The 23,245-nt window shown below is 45.7% G+C and overlaps 1 protein-coding gene across 1 annotated transcript in view; it reads right to left on the reverse strand.

The window, feature by feature from the left end:
* The window catches only part of MYBPC2 (myosin binding protein C2), an 82,065-nt gene that overhangs the window by 51,670 nt on the left and 7,150 nt on the right, over positions 1–23,245 (reverse strand). The window contains 1 exon segment of the mRNA XM_053264010.1: positions 2,545–2,646. Within this exon segment, the coding sequence (XP_053119985.1) occupies positions 2,545–2,646 (102 nt within the window).

The raw sequence follows: 23,245 nt of genomic DNA on the forward strand, positions 1-23,245 counted from the left end.
CAGCCAGATTTACCACCAAGTCCCTGCGAGCTACCGGGGAGCACTTTACACACAATTTGGGTTTTTCATTGCACGTGAGAGTGTAGCCCAATTTATATCCAGTATAACAAATCCTCTTTTTGTGTCAGTTTTTGGGGGCAGCTTCGAACCTGTAGTAAAGCTTTGCAGTAAACCCGTGGTAATGCTTGCTGTCTGGTAAGCTCCTGGCAAACTTAACAGAAAGCCTTTTGCACTGACAGCACTGGGATGTGCAGCTGAGCTGAAATTGTGTTTTCACCTCATAAGCTTGCTTCAGTGCACTTTTGGACATGGAATGCAACTCAAAGTGTCTTTTTCATCGCACTACTCAACAGCCTGACAATGACCCTCCTTGGAAGACCCATCCACTCAGCCAAAAATAATTCTCCTCTCTTCTCTATATATCCCCCTTGTGCTGCCATCCCAAAACCAGAGCATTTCATATCAAATGAAATGACAGATGAGAAGCAGAAGTGTCTCAGACAGAGAATGGCATCCCTTTACTTTGCTAAGGCAACACCCTAGAAATTAATCAGGCAATAAAGACTTTGCTCCAGGTGAGGCTTGAACTCACAACCTCATCATTGCATTTTCCTGTACTGCTTTATAAGCATCACATGCTGGCTGACTGCATCAGTGGAGATGCACCCTGAAGCCTTCTGCAGCACTGAAAATCACCCTATTTTCAGACACTTGTCTTGCCTCTTCTCATCAATATTCTGTTACTCTAGGCCATGCCAAGCTCAACACAGTTCTCACACAGTGCAAAATTAACCTATGGAATTCTCTGCCACACAATGTGTCAATGGCCACTAGCCTAGATGACTTTAAGAGGGGCTTAGACAAATACATGAAGGACAGGTCTATCATCAGTGGCTACTAATCTAGTGGCTACAGCCACCTCCAGCCTCAGAGGCACGATGCCTCTCAATACCAGTTGCAGGGGAGCAACAGCAGGAGAGAGGGCATGCCCTCCTTTCTTGCCCGTGGGCTTCTTGGGGGCATTTGGTGGGCCACTGTGGGAAACAGGATGCTGGACTAGATGGGCCTGATCCAGCAGGGCTGTTCTTATGTAACCTCTGGCACCTTTTGAACCATGTTGATGATTCAGCTGAAATTATGTCCTCACCTCTGCTCTTTGGTCCCTTCATGCACTTTGCATATGTAACACAATTCTGGCAAATTTAACTAGTTCTTGCAGGTCAGGAATGGTTGGAACTGCAAATAGTTTTTGAAATTCCCAGGTTCAGTTCCATAGAAAGAGCCTTTACAAAAATATTTTCCAAGTTCATAAAAATGCATGAAGACACCCCACAACTTGAATAGTTAAAACTCTTTTCTGGTTTTCTAGCTTAGTGGATAATTGCCCATATGTACCCATTAGTTCTTGTATTCTCATATCTGAGAGAACTAAAATGAAATAAAAACAAAAGCCATGACTGAGAGGGCCCTGCCTGCCCTGTATATTCCCAAATCAAGCTTCAAACACTGGAGGGACATTGAAACAGAGTCTCATCTGACGATCTCAACAGGCAGGCAGAAATATGCAGAGTAAGTGGCCCTTTGGATTCCCTGGATGCAAAATGTTTAGGGTTCACATATTACTAGCCGACCCCGCACAGAGCATCTGTACGCTCTTTGGGGCTGGCTATCTCTTCCCGCCTACCTTCTGCCCCAGGCTCCAGCCAGCCCGTGCCGGGCCCAGGCTGCCAGGCCGAGAGCCGCTGCCTTGCCTGTGCGGCCAGGCCCGCCGCGGCGACCAATTCTCCTGGGTGTGCATCAGACAATCAGGCACCTCTGCCACCCAGCCAATCAGCTGGGTGCCGGGACGCACATTCCAAGGCTCACCCAAGAGCCAGCGTGGTGTAGTGGTTAGAGTGCTGGACTAGGACTGGGGAGACCCGAGTTCAAATCCCCATTCAGCCATGATACTTGCTGGGTGACTCTGGGCCAGCCACTTCTCTCTCAGCCTAACCTACTTCACAGGGTTGTTGTGAAAGAGAAACTCAAGTATGTAGTACACTGCTCTGGGCTCCTTGGAGGAAGAGTGGGATATAAATGTAATAGATAGATAGATAGATAGATAGATAGATAGACAGAGATTAATTATCATTTGTAATATTTATATGCCACTTTTCAACAACAGCAAAAATTTCTCAAAGTAGTATACATAGGAAAAAGAATGAGAAAATGGTTCCCTGTCTCAAAAGGCTCACAACCTAAAAAGAAGCACGGAGTAGACACCAGCAACAGCCAGTGGAGGCCTGTTATGCTGGGTTCAATGGAGACAGTTGCTCTCCCCATGCTAAATATTAGGGAACCAACACATTAAAAAGGTACCCTTTTCCCCACCTCAGAGGTACATCTGTGTATGTAAACATTTGATTCTACTCCCTTGCTGAGGGTGCTCTGAAGTCAAACAGTATTTTCCTACTGTTCTTAGTACTTCACACCCACATAACGCCCCAATTCCTGCTAGCCTGTGTATGTGCTTAGGAAATGCTGAAACGGGGCTCTTGATCCCACCTTTTGGCTCTTCTTTCTTTTCCTCTTTCTTCTCCTCTTTCTTCTCCTCTTTCTTTGCTGCCTTTGGGTCTTCTTTTTTCTTCACTTCTTTCTTCTTTGCTGCTGTAGAAGGATGAAAGAAAATCAGGTCAAGACAGAAAGGCAAGAATAGTGAGCAGGCTTTGCTAGTAGACCCATGTGCACACTGGTCCAAACATGTGATTAATTAAAATAATAATAATAATAATAATAATAATAATAATAATAATAATAATAGGTTAGCATTAGAAGAGGCATTTTCCAAGGGGACTCACTATCCCCTCTATTGTTTGTAATCGCCATGACCCCACTTTCACAAATACTAAACAAAACAGGCCTCGGATACCAAACATCTAAAACATCAAGTAAAATCAACCATCTGCTGTACATGGACGATCTGAAGTTGTATGGAAAGTCCCAGTCAGAAATCGAATCACTGCTACAAGTCCATCAAACAGTAGAGGAGGAGAAAAGAGGCCTTGAAGAATATATCAAGGACAGTGAAGAAGATGCACTTAAAATGGTCAAGAACGAGAAACTATTCAACACCAATGAAAGAAAGCAGGCCTACAAGAAAGAACAAGTCAAGAACCGAGCAGAAAAATGGAGAAATAAGCCCCTGCATGGTCAATATTTGCACAATATAAGTGGAAAATCAGACATCACCAAGACCTGGCAATGGCTTAAGAATGGCAACTTGAAGAAAGAAACAGAGGGTTTAATACTGGCTGCACAAGAACAGGCACTAAGAACAAATGCAATAAGAGCAAAAGTAGAAAAATCCACAACAAACAGCAAGTGCCGCCTTTGTAAAGAAGCAGATGAAACAATGGACCACCTGATCAGCTGTTGTAAGAAGATCGCACAGACTGACTACAAACAAAGGCATGACAAGGTAGCAAGGATGATACACTGGAACATCTGCAAAAAATACAAGCTACCTGTAGCCAAGAATTGGTGGGACCATAAAATTGAAAAAGTTGAAGAAAATGAAGATGTAAAAATATTATGGGACTTCCGACTACAAACGACAAACATCTGCCACACAATACACCAGATATCACTGTAGTCGAGAAGAAAGAAAAACAAGTCAAAATAATCGACATAGCAATACCAGGCGATAGCAGAATAGAAGAAAAAGAAATAGAAAAAATCACCAAATACAAAGATCTACAAATTGAAATTGAAAGGCTGTGGCAGAAAATGACCAAAATAATCCCAGTGGTAATTGGCGCCCTGGGTGCAGTCCCAAAAGACCTTGAAGAGCACCTCAACACCATAGGGGCCACAAAAATCACCATCAGCCAATTACAAAAAGCAGCTTTACTGGGAACAGCCAATATGCAAAGTGTCTATCGGTTTTGTGTTTTGAGCCTAGTGAAAGCCCAAGTGAGTCTCTTGCTTGTATTGTTACATTAGCAACATAGGAAGCTGCCATGTACTGAGTCAGACCCTTGGTCCATCTAGCTCAGTATTGTCTACACAGACTAGTTACGTGGAGATTAATGCTGATTCCTGGGGACCCTAGGCCTAGAGTCCCCAGGAATCAGCATTAATCTCCACGTAACTATTGAAGCAGTCCTGGAAGTTTTTCACACGGGGTTTTAAAGCTCTTTAACTCGCATCTCCTCTGGAATGGAGGGGGTGCGTTCACATATCGACCAGATTTACCCAGAAGTCCCTGCAAGTTATTGGAGAGCACTTCATACACAATTCGGGTTTTTCGCTGTGTGTTAGAGGGTAGCCCGATTTATATCCGGGGTTAAAAAATCCACTATTTGCATCGGCTTTGGGGGACAACTTCGAGTTTGCAGTAAAGCCTCCCAGTAAACGCGCAGTAAAGTCTGCTGTGTGTAAAAGTCCCTGGAGATGTTAATGGCTTGATACTGTGAAAAATGTTGGAAGGAAATATTGTGGCAGCCAAGTGCGGTGTGGTATCTCCAGAAATAGCTCCAGCCAGAGTTGGCAACCCTACTTTGGATCCAAAACGACTTCTTCACACAGTGCTTAAATATCCTGATGAACCTATTCTCACAGGATGTTATAATAACAGATGCATACAATACAGGTAGGTGTCCCAGTATGTCTCATTTGACCCTAAGATTGCTATGTCACATCTAGTCTGACCCATCTTACTGGTGGTAGTGGTGGTGGCAGGGGCGTAACTATAATAGGGCAAGGGGAGACAGTTGCCTGGGGGCCCACTGCCTTGGGGGTCCCCCCAGAGGCAAGCCACATGACTCCCACATGACTCCCCCAGCTACGCACCCGCCCGGGCTTCCCTCAGTTGTATTCATCCTCTGAAATTGATGTGAGTGTTAAGACCTGGAGCTACCAGAACAGCATGTCTTTCTCTAGTACCATTAAATGACTTGCATCGTCCACAATTTACGAAACCTTTTTAAAAATAATTTAGGATGATGTTCTGTTGTGGCACATAAGTTTATATAAATTTTACTATGCTTTTTGTTATCACTATTCAGCTTCATTTAAGATTTCTTTACTTCATGAGCTGAGCTTAAGTGAGGGGGGGCCCATTTTAAAATCTTGTCTCTGGGCCCACTCCAACCTTGCTACGCCCCTGGGTGGTGGGAAGTAAAAATGGACTTAGAGGCGCACAGTAGTGGGGAGAAATCGCAGGCACAGGAGGGGGTTAAGCATTTCACTCTCCTGTTCATTCTCTCATACAAATGCCCTCTCTGTCCTTGCATTCACTATTATTTCAGCAAACATTGGTTTGGGAACATGTGTTTGCCAGAGGCAGATGTAGTTCATCCCTACAGGGAGAAAGCTACTAACATGGATAATAAGGAAGAGAATGGTGGGATATCGGGCTATCCTGGGGGCCAAATGTAATTCCAGGGAGTTCAAATTAAGTCTCTGGGCCACCAGCTCATTTTCCCTCAGTGTCCCCAACAGATGCACAATGTTTCCACACTTTCGAGCCAGTTATAAACCTGCTTAGTTCTACATATGAGATTTTGCTTGCTTTTAATTCAGCCAGACAAAGAGGTCTGTATAACCTGAACACTAGCATTCAATTTTTTTTTATTTGCCTCTTGCAACTGCAATAATAAAAAGTAAAATAAAATAAGCAGAATTGTTTCTGCCAACAAAGAGGAAACAACTAAATAGGGAACAAAACACGGAACAAAGAACTAGCAAGGAACAGGACATAACTAATTAAAGGGCCGGTTCAGTAATGCTTTGACGGGAATGAACTGGAAAGAAGCAGAAGTATCTTCAAAGAGAATAATGAGGAGAGATTCAAGGCTGCAATACTTAGAGAGTAAGTCCCACCGAGCCAAAATGAGACTTACTCACAAGTAAACATACTTAGGATATTGACTTTGGAGACAGTGTTACATGGTTGTTACAGTGAATGTAAGGCACAGGTAAATTCTGCCGTTGATTCGGTGTCGACTTCTGATGACCACAGAGCCCTGTGGTTGTCTTTGGTAGAATACAGGAGGGGTTTACCATTGCCATCTCCCATGCAGTATGAGATTATGCCTTTCAGCATCTTCCTATATCACTGCTGCCCTATATAGATGTACCAGTGGGGATTCGAACCGGCAACCTCTTGCTTGATAGTCAAGCATTTCCCCACTGAGCCATTAGGTGGCTTACAGGGAATGTAGCCCTATGTTAAGTGGAATTTGGAACCATTATTTTCATTCCATTTCCAGCTGATTACAGGAGAGCAATGGCTCATTAATACTAATATCTCCTAGTGCAGACCTGCTCAACTTTGGCCCCCCATCTGATTTTGGACTACAGCTCCCATAATCCCCAGCCACAGCGGCCAATAGCCACAGAGTGTGGGAGTTGTAGGCCAACATCTGCAGGAGGGCCGAAGTTGAGCAGCCCAGTCCTAGTGCAATAAAGACCACAACACATTTGTCTAGGTGTACATGAGGTTGCCACCAGCCAAAATTGCACTGGCCACAATTACATCCTCCTGGGCGCTTTCCAGATTAGCTACTTCAGCCGCAAAATGCTTCCATTCAGGCAAATCACATTAAAATGTAAACAGCAGGGGGTGCAGCCTCGTAGAAATTAACAACCCCCCAAAACAGCAACTTTTTAATACTAGATACATGACGTTATAGCACTACCCCTGCTAACTGGGCAAAGAGGCACCTTTTACCGTGGTGATTCTCTTTATTTAGCAGGGGGAGAGTAACTGGCCCTATCCACCCCCAGCACAGTACTTCCAGTGACTGTTGCTGGTGAGTGTCTTATGTTTCTTTTTAGAATGTGAGCCCTTTAGGGACAGGGAGCCATCTTATTTGTTTGTTATTTCTCTTTGTAAACCACCCTGTGCCATTTTTGGAAGGGCGGTATAGAAATCAAATTAATAATAATATATCGGAATCAGAAATATGAACGGCACCCTGCTGTCAGCATAGGGACTGCGGTGTCACAACACAGGAAGTGTGGAAGCACACTTCCAAGATCCGCCGTGACCCCACTGCAGGGTGTAATCTGGAAAGTGCCCTGGGCAATGGTTTTACATCCTTGCATTCAGAAGGATGTAAAAGCAGGAAAAAATGTGTCAGTATTTTTGTGCAGTTAGCTAGCTGCAGGCACACGCTGAACAGATATTCGTGCTGGGGTGTGTGTGTGTGTGTAGGGACATAGGAGACTGCCTTATACCAAGTCAGACCATTGGTCCACTTAGTTAAGTATTGTCTGCATGGACTGGCAGCATCTCTCCAAGGTTTCAGACAGAAGCCTTTCCCAGATCTACTTGGAGGCTTTTCACACATGCCTTCATGCCATGGAGTATCTGAAGAGCGAATCTGCTTTGCAGCAGATTCGCAAGATGTTTAATTCAGGGGATTAAATGGACAGTTCACATAGGGTCGGCTCCTCCACGCAATCCCTGGCAGATCTTTTTTCCTGTGCGTACTCACCAGCTTGCTCTGGGTTTTTCCTGCAACCAATCACAAATCACATCACAGAGAGGAGGAGGCAAGAGAGCTTTTTTGTTGACAGCTATAGAGGAGCTGAAGACCTTCATGACAAGTTGCCAAAAGCTGGATCAAACAGTAGAATGCTTAACCCTTCCCTTTGGGAGTGACTGCCTTAATCACCTCATGTTTCCCACCACACACACACACACACACACACACACACACACACACACACACCCCAGACAATTTAAGAGGAAGGGAAGTTTAAAGCAGAAACCAGAGCTTTCTCTCTGTCATGAAGAAAACTGCAGGCTAATGGAATCAGCTCAGACAAAAAGGCTCAGGTTACATCCATTCTGCATATCTAAAGCCTATGTAAACTCCCTTTCATTGAGTTTTGAAAAAATCTGAGTTACTGGTATGGCCACTCCACACATCAAGGGAGAAGCGGCAGGGCATTAGAGGAGCTTCGGGTTGTTTTTCAAAAGCCGCTGCAACTAGAGGATGTTTTAAAGCCGGACATACTTTGGACTAAGCCAGAGAATGTGCAGCCTCGATTCAGTGGGGGAACAGAGTCCTGTCTGTACTAGTCCCTGATAGCCCGCAGCTACTTCAGGGTAAATGCAGCTAATATGTGGACTGGCCCTGGTTATCCTGGTAGTATGGAGCCAGCGTGGTGTAGTGGCTAGAGTGCTGGACTAGGACCGGGGAGACCCGAGTTCAAATCCCCATTCAGCCATGATACTTGCTGGGTGACTCCGGGCCAGTCACTTCTCTCTTAGCCTAACCTACTTCACAGGGTTGTTGTTGTGAGGAGAAACCTAAGTATGTAGTACACCGCTCTGGGGTCCTTGGAGGAAGAGCGGGATATAAATGTAAAAATAAAATAAATAAATAATAGTACATAGGTAGCTGTCTAATGTCTAAGGCAGCTACCTATGTACTAACAGACTGTGAGGCAATCCCCACGACTGCAGGAAATTGGGATAGGGGAGCCTAGCCCTCTTTCCTGCAGTCGTGTGCCACAACGGCAGCTGTGCGGCTCCCGGCAGCAAACCACACAAAGTACCCCTGTCCTTAAAGTGCTCTGCTAACCCCATTTATCCGATTGTGAGTTGCCATGGCTCTGCGCCACAGCGACTAACGAGTAGACCCCCTGCCAGGAGGCTACAATAAGCCTCCCAGCACGGGGGGGGGGCATGCTGGGACTTCTGGGGGGTCGGGCAGCCCCCGATCCCTGCCACCCCTACTGGCTCCGTGACGGAGCCGGTAGTTGTGTGGGCAGCCAATTCGACCTGGCTATGCCCGCTCTCCCCACAGAACCCGGTAAGGCTCTACACACGGATCGTGAGTAGAGCCTCTATGTCAGACTATTGATCCATCTAGCTCTATCCAGTGTGTGTGTAGAGAGGGAGAGGGAGAGAGAGGGTTGGTTGAGAGAGAGGGAGGGAGGAAGAGAGAGAGAAAGAGAGAGGGAGAGAAATTTTAGAGAATATTTAAGTTCATAATGTTTGAGGACTTATAATTTTAAAAAATTGGTTCCCTTCACAAGGGAAAAATACTCTGCACATGTGCAGAAGCACTATACCCAATGTGTTATTTTTTAAATCAGAAGTTGGCAACTCTCCGTATAAAACCCAAAGGGAGTCAACAGAATCACAGCTCTCTCCTCACCCCACCCTGCAGCAAAGTTGTCCCTCCGTAACCTATTGTATGGGAACTGGAAGTTATTATACAACTGTGTCCCAGAAGGGATTAATGGGAGCATCACACACAACACCTAAAATGCCTTTGGGGGTCATGCTTTGATAATGCAGAAACATCCTTTCAAATTGTGGTGGGACACTGGGTAAAGTATACAAGACAACACAGGTGTCAGGTTTGACCTTTGCGTTGAATAATGCCCCCACAACACAGATCCTCCACTGGGGTATCCCATTGTAGATGCCCCCTAAGTTTCAATGCACCCACTCATCTACCCCCCTTGAACTCATTTCATTTTGCCCCTTGCTGAATTTTCCCGTCCTTTCTTGGGCTGCTCTCCAGCTTTCCACACCCCCTATGTGTAAATGTGTCTGCTGGGGGTGTTAATCCAAGGCAAGGACCCTAATTACCACCTATAGAAAGAGCAAGAAGGAACTGTGGGATGCAGATTTGGGGGAGCAAACTGTGCAACTGTAGAGCTGGGATGAGCCTGAGGGAACTGGGGTTCACAATGGCTAGGCGGGGGAGTGGACCCAGGATGCAGGAAGCTAAGCCAGAGCAATCATCTTTGTGGGATGTAACCCATGAGAAGAACACAGACAAAATAAGCAAAACTGCAAGGGGCAGATCATGTGAAACAACCTACCATTCATACACTGATTCTGTTTCTTTCAAGAGAATTTTTTGTAGAGCACTCAGATGCACAGTGCAATGAGTACAAGATTCATGCTTATGCTTAATAATGTAATAGTACATAGTTTGAAGAACTGTATTTTTTATTGGGCCCATGGATGCAAGTTTTGAGCTTCACAAAGCATAACATAAAATACAGAGAGAGGTATTTGGTTTTTAAATGAAAACAGCCTATGGAGGTTGCAGTCAGAAGAGGAGGGAAAGGGCCCCACTCTTTGGAAGGGTTTTTCGTGATGTCTGAATTAACAAAACATGGCATACCTGAATTGACAAGCTATTGCACCTGGAGATGGGAGTGCTGAGCAGACAGAAAACCAAAGTGGACAATCAACTATAAACCATGGTTTGCTGATATGTCTAAAAACTCAAACCATGGTTTGGGTTCTAAGGTATGCTTAGCACCAACTATGGTTTGGCACAATGTCTGAACTGAGCCATAGTCACACTTGTTGGTGTATCCTTGGGGAAATGTAGACAGAGTGCTGTCTGAACATGGCTTAATCTAAGCCAGGGACAAAAAACTCAGGTCAGGGGGACTAAGAAAGAGGGATGTGCATATTATAGTTTGTATATTATCTGTTGGTCATGAGATAACAAACATAGGGTCCTTCCAGACTTTTTTTAAAAAAGTGTGATGTGAACAGCCTCAGCATAAGTAGGAAGTGAGAGTTTACTCGGCCTCCACATACTCCGTCAGGCTTGCATCTTCTTTCTCAGTGGGATCTCATGTGCTGTTCAGAAGCCCAGCAGGGACCTTGCACAATTTCCACAGCACCATCTGCAGGCCAGCTCTTGCTTTCTGTGAATAAGCCACCTCTTTCCGTTAGTGCTTTTCTGGCAAATGGGGAAATGGGTGGATTATTCACAGAAAGCAAGAGCTGGCCTGCAGGTGATGCTGCAGTAATTGTGAGAAGTCCTGGCTGGCTGGCTGACTAGCCTGTGAGATTCCCTGGGGAAAGAAGATGCAAGCCTGCACAAGTGTGTGGAGGCTGAGTAAGCTCTCACTTCCAACTTGCATGCAGGTTAAGAACATAAGAACAGCCCTGCTGGATCAGGCCCAAGGCCCATCTAGTCCAGCATCCTGTTTCACACAGTGGCCCACCAGATGCCGCTGGAAGCCACAGGCAGGAGTTGAGGGCATGTCCTGTCTCCTGCTGTTACTCCCCGGCAACTGGTACTCAGAGGCATCCTGCCTTTGAGGCTGGAGGTGGCCCACAGCCCTCCAACTAGTAGCCGTTGATGCTTCATGACGGGCAGTTTTTTGCTGACTAGAAAGATGCATAGGCTGAGATCCTAAGCACATTTGTTTGGGGGTAAGACCCATTGAACTAAATGAAAATTATATCAGAATAAACCTGTTGCCACATCAAATTTTTAAAAATCATGCTTTTTTAGTAGTGGTAACAAGCAAAATTGTTAAAATTGGATTTTAAAAACACCTACAATTGATACAAATCAGAAATCATCAGATACTCAGACTGATCCAGATGACAATAAAAAATATAACCATTAGCAAAATCTAATCTCATTCTAACTAGTGCTATAGCAAAGTGGCCACTTTTTGTGTTGTTCCCTTACAAGGTTTTGCAAGCAGGTCTATCATAACCACAACCTTTCAGCAGAACAGGGTGGAAAGAGTACCAGTGTTGGGAAATTGCTAGCTCTAATCAGTTCTTCTGTTATTTCATCAGTGAAAAAACTAAGAACCCAGATTTTAAAAACATGTTAAGATGACTGCTGAGGCTAAGAAGTGATTGTTTGCTTTTAATGTTCTGTGGATCATCATTAGACTTGAGCCCTTTTTAACTCCAGATTTCAGTCACAGGAAACACACAGGAGAGAACGGTGCTGAAACAGAGCTCAAGACAACTATCATTTGCTATCTTGCCATGTTCCCTATTCAGGCCATTGAATTCAAAATTGACTTAAACTAGAGCGAATCAAATTAATTAATAGTTGGGCTGAGTAGAATCCAGAGGAAAGAGCTGTGGTATGCAAGCACAAGGCAGTGGAGCTGAATCAGGAAAATGAACAGTTTAATGAGACAGAGCTTACTGTATTTACAGAGAGGCAAGTGCAGTCTGCCTTCAGGGCTCTTGCTGTTGGCTGTTTGTTAGCCCCTCCTCTACGCCAAGACTGGAATACAAGTAACTAAAGCGCCGTTCAGAAACTGGCCTGGATCAAGGCATGGATTAACCCCAAACACCACAGGCTGCAACATTTACTGTGCACTTAGTAAATGTGTTTAGGACTGCAGTTTTATTCAGATGAACTGGTTTAAAACATTTTGACAGATTAAAAAGGTGGCAGCAGATTTTTAAATTGTTTTATTTTTTAATATAAGCATTAATGCAAGCATTTCTGTTTAATATAAGAAATTGATTCAGATTGGGACTGTGACATACAGGGGAGGAGGGGTTAACCCTCTCCCTTGATGCTGCTTTCTCATGGAAAATTACCCCCCCACACACACACAAACTGCTAATAGCCCCATGGGTGACCGTAGGGTGGGCAAGGGGGCAGTTCCCGCCTCCCAGATTGAGCCAGCCCCACTGAATTCAGTAGGGCTTACTCCCAGGTAAGTGGGTATAGGACTTCAGCTTCCCACCTCGTGGCTGGAAAATGTCCTGTGGATGCCCATGAATAATCCCCAACGTGGCTATTATTTACATCAGAGAGCCACTTTGGAGTTCTGCAGCAGTTTTTAGGGATGTGATATTTAGTGAAAAAAGGTTAATTCCTTCCTGTACACTACAATCCCAGTCTGAAGCCCCCCATGCAGCTGCTTTTGGCAAAAGGTTAGCCTCCCCCTCCCTGCACGCCATGTCCCTAATCAAGATAGCCCCCCCCCCTGTTTTTTATGAAAGAAAAATACTTTACAGTGCACGTCAAGCATCCCGTTGGGAGATCATATAGTTGACTCCCAGATTATTCATGTGCAAATCACCTAAACACAAAGTGTGTGTTTTTAATTTGGAATGATTTTCTTATGCAGATTGAATGGATTAATCAGACTAATCTATTAGAATTCATACAATGAACCCACTGAGATTTCTATAATCTGGTGACAGTCCACATTAATAGGATAGAATTCCATTTGGCCCCCAATGAATTTATACATGGCTAGACACTGAATTTCCTAATTGTAAGAGCTGTTTGCCAGTGGAACAGCCTGCCTCACACCACCACGCTGTTGAACCCTTCTCTAGTATTCAGGCAGAGACTGCATGGCCATCTGTCTGGCAGGCAGGAGCAGTTCCCTGCACTGAGCCGGGGGCTGGCACAGAAGACCTCCCGGGACCCTCCAACTCTAAAATGCCCTGATGCTATTACTCTGTGATATAAAACCACAATGCTGGCAACAGAGAAGGGGAACTAGTTGTATAATTTAAAGGCTAGGAGTTGGGGACATCCTTTGGGGATGGGAGGAGAGAGATTTTATATGCCCAATTTATTTATTTATTACATTACATTACAGTATAATGTATCTGTTTCTATGGATATGCCCATTTATCAGCTCTTATCAGCTTGTCTTATTACAAACATCAGAAGGCCATTTTGCCCCCACCTCGCCCCCCCCCGGCCCTCATTGCCCAAGACATTCATCACAAGCTGTCTTTTGTGCATGTGCAGCATGTCTTTGCCACACAACTCAGTGAGCCCAGTGAGCCCCAGCACATGTGGGATCAGGCCCTCCAGGTCTGAGTGAGGGATGTCTAGGCAGGCTTGAGCCCCAGCACCTCCCCTTTTAGAAAGCAAGCACTCCAGTCCATGACGCTCTCCCTGCTCCATTCCCAGTATGCGCTGAGTCCGCACTCCCCGCCTCCCAATAAAGCCACCAGCACTGACTCCTTTCTCCCAGCCTGTCTGACCCCCTAATATAGCCAGGTGGAAAGTGCTGAGCCATCACCACCGGAGATCAATAATAACCCAGCCTGCTGGGCCACAGTCAAGGGAGCCGGGAGATGAGCAGCAGAGGGGTTCAGCTGTCGCCTGGACTCCGCCAGAACCGGCAGGGCTCAGCTCAGTCCAGGATGCTTTGCATAGTTCCCAGTGGAAGAGCGGAGCGCAAAGGGAGAAGTGGATCCGAGTGGCTTTGAGGTTCCCTCCTGAGATCAAAGATGCATGAAGACCACACAACAGCAGCAAGAGGGAGAATCCACCTTTCCCTGCGATGAGCCACTCTTCAGTACCCCACTCACTGCCTCATAGAATACCGGAGGTGCCTCTGCTAGCTCGGCATGATCGTCCCCTGGCTATATATTGCCAGGGTTCTGCAGAGGCGTAGCAAGGTAAAAGTGGACCACTGGGCCCCGATCTTCTCCCTGCCCCATGTCTTTGCTGCAGACGAACAATACGGACAGGGTGAAAAACAAAACAGGTGCAAATAAAATCACACGCTCTCCACACTCTGATCAAGACTTAGAGCCAGCCGCTTGCCAAAGAGTCAGGGAAGTGAGAGTGGAGAGCAAAGAGCAGGCTGTTTCCCAACCGGTGGCCTCCCTCCCTCCCTCATGGGCCCAGGGACATTTGCCCTCCACCCCCTTGTACAATTATAACTGCGCTTCTGGGGTTTTGCTTTCTATTTTCTCCTGCCTGTGCCCCTGTGTCTAATGTGCATCTTCCTCTTCTCTGTGTATACACAAGTAAAAGCGATTTCACACATTAGATGGTGGGGTGGAGGGACATGTTCTCTTGTGCAGTGACAACTCAAGGCTTCTGTGCACCTGAGGCAGGACGCCAAAGGCCACCGCCCCCATGCAGCCTCCTAGCCCTCTTTTTTTTTTAAAGAAGGGGGTAAGAGGACAGCATCTTGCTGCCTTGTTGACTCCCCAATAATCTGCTGCCTGAGGTGACTGCCTCACCTCGCCTCTTGGAAGGGTCGCCCCTGCTCTTGTGTACTGAAGCTACCTAGTCTGCCTGCGTGGTTGAGGCCCTGCCCGTGCCTTTGCATTTGGCACTTTTAAATATGAGAAAAATTGTTCCCCCCACCACCAAAAAGGGGAATAGTCTGAAAAAAATATAATGCTAGTTTAAAACACATGGATTTACTCTACCACTGAGCTACAGCATCTCCTAAAGGGGGGTTCACTGACCCCAACTTGACTATAGGTCCTTTGCCCAGGGCCTACTGATACTTGGAACCAATCCTGAGAAGGGGCAATAGTTGGCAATCAATCAGGAGGAAAAAAACCATTGCCTTTTTTTCTCCCTTTTGGGTCAGCTGCCAGAAAAGCAAGACTGCCAGGCCATTGTCCGTCTCCCCCGCCCACCACTCCAGCTGTTGATTTGTGGTGTGTGGGGGGGGGGGATAAACATTCTGCACTTCTGGTGAACAGACAGCTTTTCTGCTGGGTTCAGCCCCCGGCTCTACCAAGAATAGTTGGTCTCCTCTCCCAGAGCTACCAAACACTGCTGCTTTCTCATCCCCTCACTCTACCCCCAGGATTGTTCAGGCTCCACCCCCAAGCCCAACCCAGGTGCCATTTTGTGGGGGTGGGAGCATTGGTAGCACTAGTAGAGGCCCTTAAGTATCCAAATGCAAGCCTCATATGGGCAGGGTCCATCACGTAATTCCTCCCCTCCTGATCATCACCCAACTGGGAGGGATGGAGAAAGAGAGGGAAGGCCGGTCACAATCAGGAGGGAAAGGACTCACACATAGGGTTGGAGATTCCTAACCCCCCAGCAAATATTTTTCACAATATCAAGCTACTGAAATCTCCAGGTTTGCTTTCAATAGTCATCTGGGCATTCCTCACACAGGACTTTTAGCTCACATCTCCTCCAGAATGGAGGGTCTGCATTCACATATTGGCCAGATTTACCCTGAAGTCCCTGCAAGCTATCGGGGAGCACTTCACACACAATTGGGGTTTGGAGTAGCCTGATTCATACCCAGGATTTAAAAATCCACTTTTTGCATCGGGTTTTTGGGGGGCAATTTCAAACTCACTGTAAAGCCTCGCAATAAACTTGTGGTAAAGCCGGCTGTGTGAAAAACGCCCTGGGAGTTATTCACGCATGGCTTTATGCCGCAGGTTATCCAAAGAGCAAATCTGCTTCGGAGCAGATGCAAGGCAGTTTAATGCAGGGGTTTAGATAAACCGTCCACATAGCCGTCGGCTCCTCCCTGCATTCCCTGCAATCTTTCTCCTGTGTGTGTTCCCACTGCTTGCTCCAGGTTTTTTCTCCCACCAGTCACATCCCAGGAGGAGGCGCGAAACACTTCCCTTCATTATTACTTTTTTGTTTAGTTTGATAGCCAGCTGGATTTCCGCAAAAGTGACAAGTAAAAACAACAGAACACTTAACCCCAGCCTGCCAAATCTGTCCCAGATCTTTGCTGGTTTTTATAATGAACTTGCCTTTGTTAAATCATTGCTTTCTCTCTGTGGTGAAGAAAAATAAGCTCAGACACAAAGAGCTCAGGTTACACCCAACCTGCGGTCTCCATTGTTAAGCTTCCACAACATTTGCATATGTAAAGCTGTGTTCCTATGGTGACCAGGCTTCAATAAGATGAAGACGAACTTGAAAGCATAGGAAGACCCACATTTTGCATGTGCTTGCATTTAACTCAGGAATTTCTCCCTCCCCCTCCGCTTCTGGACTCCCTCCACTGAACTGCATCAATCTGCCACAACACCCCCACCACCACCACAACCACCGCCACCACTTGCAATTGCAAATCACTCAAAGAGTTCACCAAACCGAGTTGTCAAACTCTCCTTTGCTGACACTTGGAGTTCCGGAAATCCATCCAGCATACATTTAAAATTTTTAAAAAAGAAAGTGCGAGTTTGGAAAGAAGCTGAATTATCAGCAATGGCCCCTCCACACATCACAGAGAAACTTGGGGGCATAACAAAAGCCTCAGGGTTTTTTTTAAATAAAGCCACTGAAAATAAAGAATTTTTTAAAGCCGGACACAATTCGGGCTAAGCCAGAATACGCAGCCATGATTCGGGGAGGTGGGGGACAGAATCCTGTCTGTACTGGTCCCTCATAGCCCGCAGCGACTTTGGGGTAAATGCAGCTAATATGTGGACTGGCACACTCCATTCCGGAGGAGATTCGGAGTAAAAGCCATGTGTGTAAAACTCCCAGGAGCTGGGTTACAGTTCCAGAGGAGACTCTAGGTTAATCCTGGAGGGTTGACAACCCTATATGAATGGAGCTTGCCCACATGAGGCCTGTATTGACCCTTGGAATCTGGTAGTGGGGAAGTGGCTTTCATGCCTTTAGAACAGAGTTTGACAAATCCCAGGTGCCAGGGAGCCAACCCCAGTGCCTAGGCTAGGATATTCAGAGGCAGAATTATTTAATCAAATCTTCATTTGTCCCAGGCAGCCCTGTTTCTGTTCTACGTGTGTCCTTGTCAAGGGGATAAAGAGGAACCCATTTACCCTCCTGCTCCACAATGTCAGTAATTTTGCAAGTGTCCATTGTCACCTAAATTCTTGGGCTGCCTCCTAGATCCAAAGAACATTTGTAGAGGCCTGCTTGGAAGTACATATGAATGGGGTCGCCATTTCTTTGGAAATGTTATTCCAGTCTCCTGTTCGTCCTTTCCTTTGTTTTTTAGGATTCCTACACTGCGCAGGAGATGGCCATGGTAAACCCCTCCTGCATTTTACCAAAGACAACCACAGGGCTCTGTGGTTGTCAGGAGTCGGCACACTCTACCTTTACTTCGACTTTCAGTGTAAATCTTGGGCTGGATTAAAATAAACCCAGGTTTTCCTACCACAGCAGGGCCTCAAGGGCCTGGCAGGCTCCTTGCAGGGGGCATTGATTTAGCACCATCCACCTGCAGGTCCTTCATCCCTTCCTGAGTGCCTGCCTGACCTTTCGTGGACTCCGTCTCACATTGCCTTTTTGGGGACCCTGTGTCCTATTAGGGGCACGGAGAGAACAGGGCTCCGTGCGACAAGGAAGCAGGCAGGGCCAAGATGTGTTTATAATTAGCTGCCTGGCTTCAGGCTGCTCTTGCTCAACCCCTAAGGTAACCCAACCCCCAGGCTGGAACAAAATCCCCTGGGATCAGCACTTTAGGCAAGGCAGGCCTCTCAGTTTACCCCTTCCTGCTTCTGTCCAGGGTATTTGCTGCCACTAGGCTGAGCCCTTACAGCAGCACCTCGATGAATGAGAGCAATAACCCCCTCGAGCACAGAACTGGCCTCCAGTGGGTTGGTGAGTGAGTGAAAGATGGGGAGGAATACACTCTCAAGAGATCAACCACACCAGCCTGAATCTCAGAAACCGCAGTCCTCTGAATGCTGCCCCTTGTTTGACATTTCTAGGTTCCGCCCTGAAATGCGTGAAGTAATAAGAAAGACAAGAGTCCCTCTGAGCATGTGCAGAGCAGTGTTACTTGACACCTGAATTGCCACAGCCCGGCTTTAAACATCTGAGACGGATGGGCCCAGCTTCTAGGTTGTAGGGCTCCACATGGTTTCTTCCAACCTAGAAGACCCCCACCCCCCAGGTTTTCTGTTTATTTATTTAAGACATTAACCATTAATTGCTTTTTACATGGACATATTTATTTCCCTTGAGTTTGTATCACTCTCATTTTACGGCTATTGGGCTGGAATAAAAATTAATCAATTGATTCAATATAAGCACATGCAGAAACATGAATAGACCACAACAGTTTAAAAAGTGCACACCCACACCAGTGTGCACACTATAATCTGCATTCCCAAACTGCCAAATAAATCCATGTGGTACGAGCATCCTCAAAGAATCTTACAATGCTGTACAACAAGTGGTCTGGACAATGTCCAAAATATTCATAGAATCCCCAGTCCAGATAAATAGTGAGTCTGTTTACACTAACGTGGCTTTGTTTGCTTAAGTGCTTGGCCTGGCCCATCTTCAAAGGCTTGAGGGGTGAGGTGAGGGGCGGGAAACACTAGTGTATTAATTTATACTAGCTGGCCCGGGAACAGGGCATCTGCGCCACTAGTTTGCCCCTCATTCTTGGCCCCTCTCCCTCGTTCACGGCCCTCCCCCTTCCTTTCCCCTCTTACCTCCCCCTCGGCTCTTCCCCCATTCTCAGCTCATTTCGGGGCCGCCTGTCTGCCTGCCTGCCAGCCTGCCACTTTATCTCCCCCCACCGGCTGCCGCTTTCCCTCCCTGCCACTTCCCCCCCACCGCCGCCATCTCTTTCTTTCGCCCGTCCGTCCACATTCAGCCCCAGTGCAGGCCTTCCTTACATTTGGCCGGCAGGCGGGCCAGAGAGAGAAGCTGCGCCACCCTCTCCGCCATCTGCTCGGCCGTTCTCCTGGGCAGAAGTTTCTTTTCTCCCACCCACCAGTCCCTGCCTTGGTCCGCCCATCCCTGCCACTATCCGGCAGCTGCTCGCAAACTCTCGCAAGAGCTGCCACACATGAGATTAGCAATGGGTACGTCTTAGATAAATATATAAATAGATTGCAACACAAAGAGAGAAAGCTAGTGTGGTCTAGCGGTTAGAGTGTCAGACCATGACTTAGGTCAAGGGTTGCCAACCTGTGGTACTCCAGATGTTGCTGAACTACAATGCCCGTCATCTTCAGCAACAATAACTGGAGATGATGGGAGTTGTAGTTCAGCAACATCTGGCGTACCACACCTCCCAAATCCTCTTTAGTTTGTTCTGGGTGGTGTGGTCACAGTACCTTACTGTGCTTGGTGGCCAAGTGTGATTGTGACCTGCGCCTGATGCTTTAGAGACAGAGGGGGGAGGGGGGGAAATGTTAAGTTGTGCATTGAAATGTTTCTGCTAATGCATATTTGCATAAATCTATCTGTTTTTTATTCTTGCATTCTTGTGAGTTCAGTTACTGTTTGTGCTCTCAAAAATCCACTTGTTAAAAATACTGCATGTGTCACGGTGTGTGTGTGTGTGTGTGTGTGTGTGTGTGTGTGGGAGGAGGATGTTTAACTTGCAGTGGCGGGGGCTCCAAAGGCCTTTAGGTCCAGGCTCCAAAATTACCTAGGTGCACCTCTGTTGGTTACTCTGGATCAAGGTCAAAATATAAATCCCTCCCTCACTTAGAAACATCAAGTCCTTTCATTAAGTGAATGTAACAATATACAGAAGGGATGCGACTACCTTTCCAATCCAAAGGTGGCTCAGCAGTTTACATTAAAATAAAATAAAATAAAATAAAATAAAATAACAAGTAAAATCAATTAACAATTAAAATCAAAAACCAATTAAAAGCAGATTAAAATTACAATTAAAACTAGATAACATTATAACAAAATATCATTTTACAAGGTAAAATTTCACAGGAGTGTTCATGCACTGGTCTTAATAATTTCCGTTGAGTTTTCTGGAAGTTCCCCAGAAAAACTTCCCAGGGACCAAACACCATGTTACACTTCAGTATTATAGTCCTTCCTTCCTTGTCACACTTAGCCCCATTTAACGCAACCCCTCACCCTGGGGATTGTGTCTTATATTAACAAACTGCCCCCACACAGTTGAAACTAAGACAGTGTGTCCCAAGACCTTTGCAGTAGATCTTAATAGATGAACATAAGAAAAGCCCTCTGGATTAGGCCTAAGCAGCATCCAGTCCAACATCCTGCCTCATGCTGTGTCTAACCAGGTTCATGCTGAGGATGACAAGCTTAACTACTGCGCTGATGATGCTTTCATGCAATCAAAGTGCAGCATCCTAGTGGCATAACACATGCTAGTGTGTGTGTGTGTGTATAAACTCTTTCATTCTTCTCAACCACAGAGCAAGCCAGACCTTTCCCATTTCACAAAAATATAAAATCAATAGGGGTTTTCATATTTACTTCAATTAGATGTTGATTGTACCCACAATCTCATTTTCAAACACACAATTCATTTCACATTTGTCTTTCCTACATTTCATCTGGATCAATTCCAGTCCTCTGCAATCTGCACACCATGCAATCCTCTAGTATCAATGCAAGTTTCCAAGTTTGTAGCACCTACAAATCTGATAAGCATATGCTTCCTTAAGAAGCTCAGAACTCGAACAAATCTCAACAGAACCCACTTTGTGCAGTTTTCCAGGCTTCACAACAAATCGCCAACAACTATTCTGGGGATGTGACTTTTTAGCTTAAGCCGCAGTTTAGTTCAGAATATTTATATGTCACTTTTCAACAAAAAGCTCACCAAGTAATTTACGTAGCAGAGGAATAATAATAATTTTAAAACCCGACTCCCTGAACCAAAGGGACCCACAATCTGATATCACAGGAGAGATACCAGCCAGCAGCCAGTGTAGTTGATATTGTTGATGATCATTCCACTTAACCAATCTTAATCTACAACAGGCCTGCTCTGTTCTGCACTTCCTTAGCTTCTTGGAGAAAGTACAGGATACAAATGTGACCAACAAACAAATGATGTTAATCACGTGCCCTGGATAACCTGCAACCTTCCTAAAATGATGAGAATTTAGCTGAATTGGGCTCAAACAAGTGATCTTAGTCACATCATAAGCCCTAGCATGCTTGCTTTGGCATGCACAAGGTGCAATTCAGAATCGGACTGTGGCAATGGTACAAAGGCTATAAGCCAAACCCCAAGGCAATCACAATCCAGTTCACACTTGCCCATGCATTTTATTTTTGAATATAGCATCACAGGAAGCTGCCTATACTGAGTCAGACCATTGGTTCATCTAGTTCAGGACTGTCTGCACTGACACTCTCCAAGGTTTCAGACTGGAGTCTTTCCCAGCTCTATCTGGAAATGCCAGGGATTGAACCTGGGACTTTCTGCAAGCAAAGCAGATGCTCTACCATTAAGCTACGGCCCCATTCTCCAGGACCTGGATCTTCCCTTTTTGTTGTTTCAAAATACAAACAGGAAATAAACTCTTATCAAATGTCAACAAAGCAAAACAACAACAAAAAGTTCCAGGGCAATGAAACAGTCAAAGCCATGGAAATAACAGCTCATGCCAAAAATATCCTCAAGAAGTCACTTCCATAACACCTTATACTGCTAAGTGTCCATGTGTCCAATTTACATCCTTCAAAAAGCTCCCATTCACTTCAATGAATTCCCGCCCGTTTATATAAACTGTAAATATGGGAGAGAGGATATCTGGCTCAGGACTGCAGCTGGAGTTAGGGTTAAAGCCTCCCAACTGCCATGGTCCTGATCCAGATCACACCTCCCGCTTTCAGTTTACACCAGAAAAAGCAAAAGTGCTGCAACTAGAGATGTGACTAATATAACATGTAGGGTCTTTCTAGACAGCAGAAAACTGTGTGACATGAAGAGTTTGCACGTAAGTTGGAAGTGAGAGCTTACTCAGCTCCACCCATTCCAACAGGCTTGTGTCTTGTTTCCCTGTGGGATCTCAAGGGCTGTTCAGACAGTCAGCAAGGACCTTGCACAACTTCCACTGCACCACCTTCTGGCCATCACTTGCTTTCTGAAAATTACCCATCCCTTTTATTGGTACTTTTATGGAGAATGGAGGAAAGGGTGGGTTATTCACAGAAAGTAAGAGGTGGTCAGCAGGTGGCGCTGTGGAAATCACACATGGTCCCTGCTGTCTGTATGAACAGTCCATGAGATCCCACTGAGAAAGAAGATGCAAACCTTCAGGAGGCTGAATTTATTATTTATTTATTCATTCAATTTCTATACCGCCCTTGCAAAAAAATGGCTCAGGGCGGTTCACATTAAAACAAAACAATTAAAATCAATTAACAATTAAAAACAGAGACTATAAAACACCATAAAACGATTAACAGCTAAAACATTCCAAACAGTTTTAAAACCCTGGAAAACCAGGTTACAGCAAAATAAAAACATTTACAAGAAATTAAAAACCCTGGAAGGCCAGGCCAATAATGAATTCAAATTACGGATTTCTGCCAGAAGTGCACTCCACAGCCCAGAAGCAGCTACAGAGAAGGCCCCACCTCTGAGTCGCCACCAGACGTACCGGTGGCGGTTTGTCTTGTAAACCGCCCAAAGAACTTGTGTTTTGGGCGGTATAAAAATGTGATAACTAAATAAACAAACAAACAAACAAATAAACTGGAGACAGACCTCCTCAGATGTCCTTAACGTGTGGTGGGGATCACGCAGAAGAAGGCGCTCTCTAAGGTAACCTGGTGGCTTTACAGACAGGGCTTCTACCCTGAATCTCCTTCAGGAGAGAATGCACGTGTTCACACACCAGCCAAACCTACCCCGAAGTCCCTTCAAGATCCTTGGACCCACTCCACACACAAGTCGGGCTTTGTCTTGTGAATTCTAGCTTATCTTCAGGTCTTTCCAGGTTTTTTAAATGCTGGCTTTAAGCTACTTGTTCTGCAAACGTGGAGCAAATAGGGAAAGGCATTGACGTAGAATCATTAGAATG

The sequence above is a fragment of the Hemicordylus capensis genome, chromosome 6, assembly GCF_027244095.1.
Source record: "Hemicordylus capensis ecotype Gifberg chromosome 6, rHemCap1.1.pri, whole genome shotgun sequence".
In the NCBI taxonomy this organism is placed as follows: Eukaryota; Metazoa; Chordata; class Lepidosauria; order Squamata; family Cordylidae; genus Hemicordylus; species Hemicordylus capensis.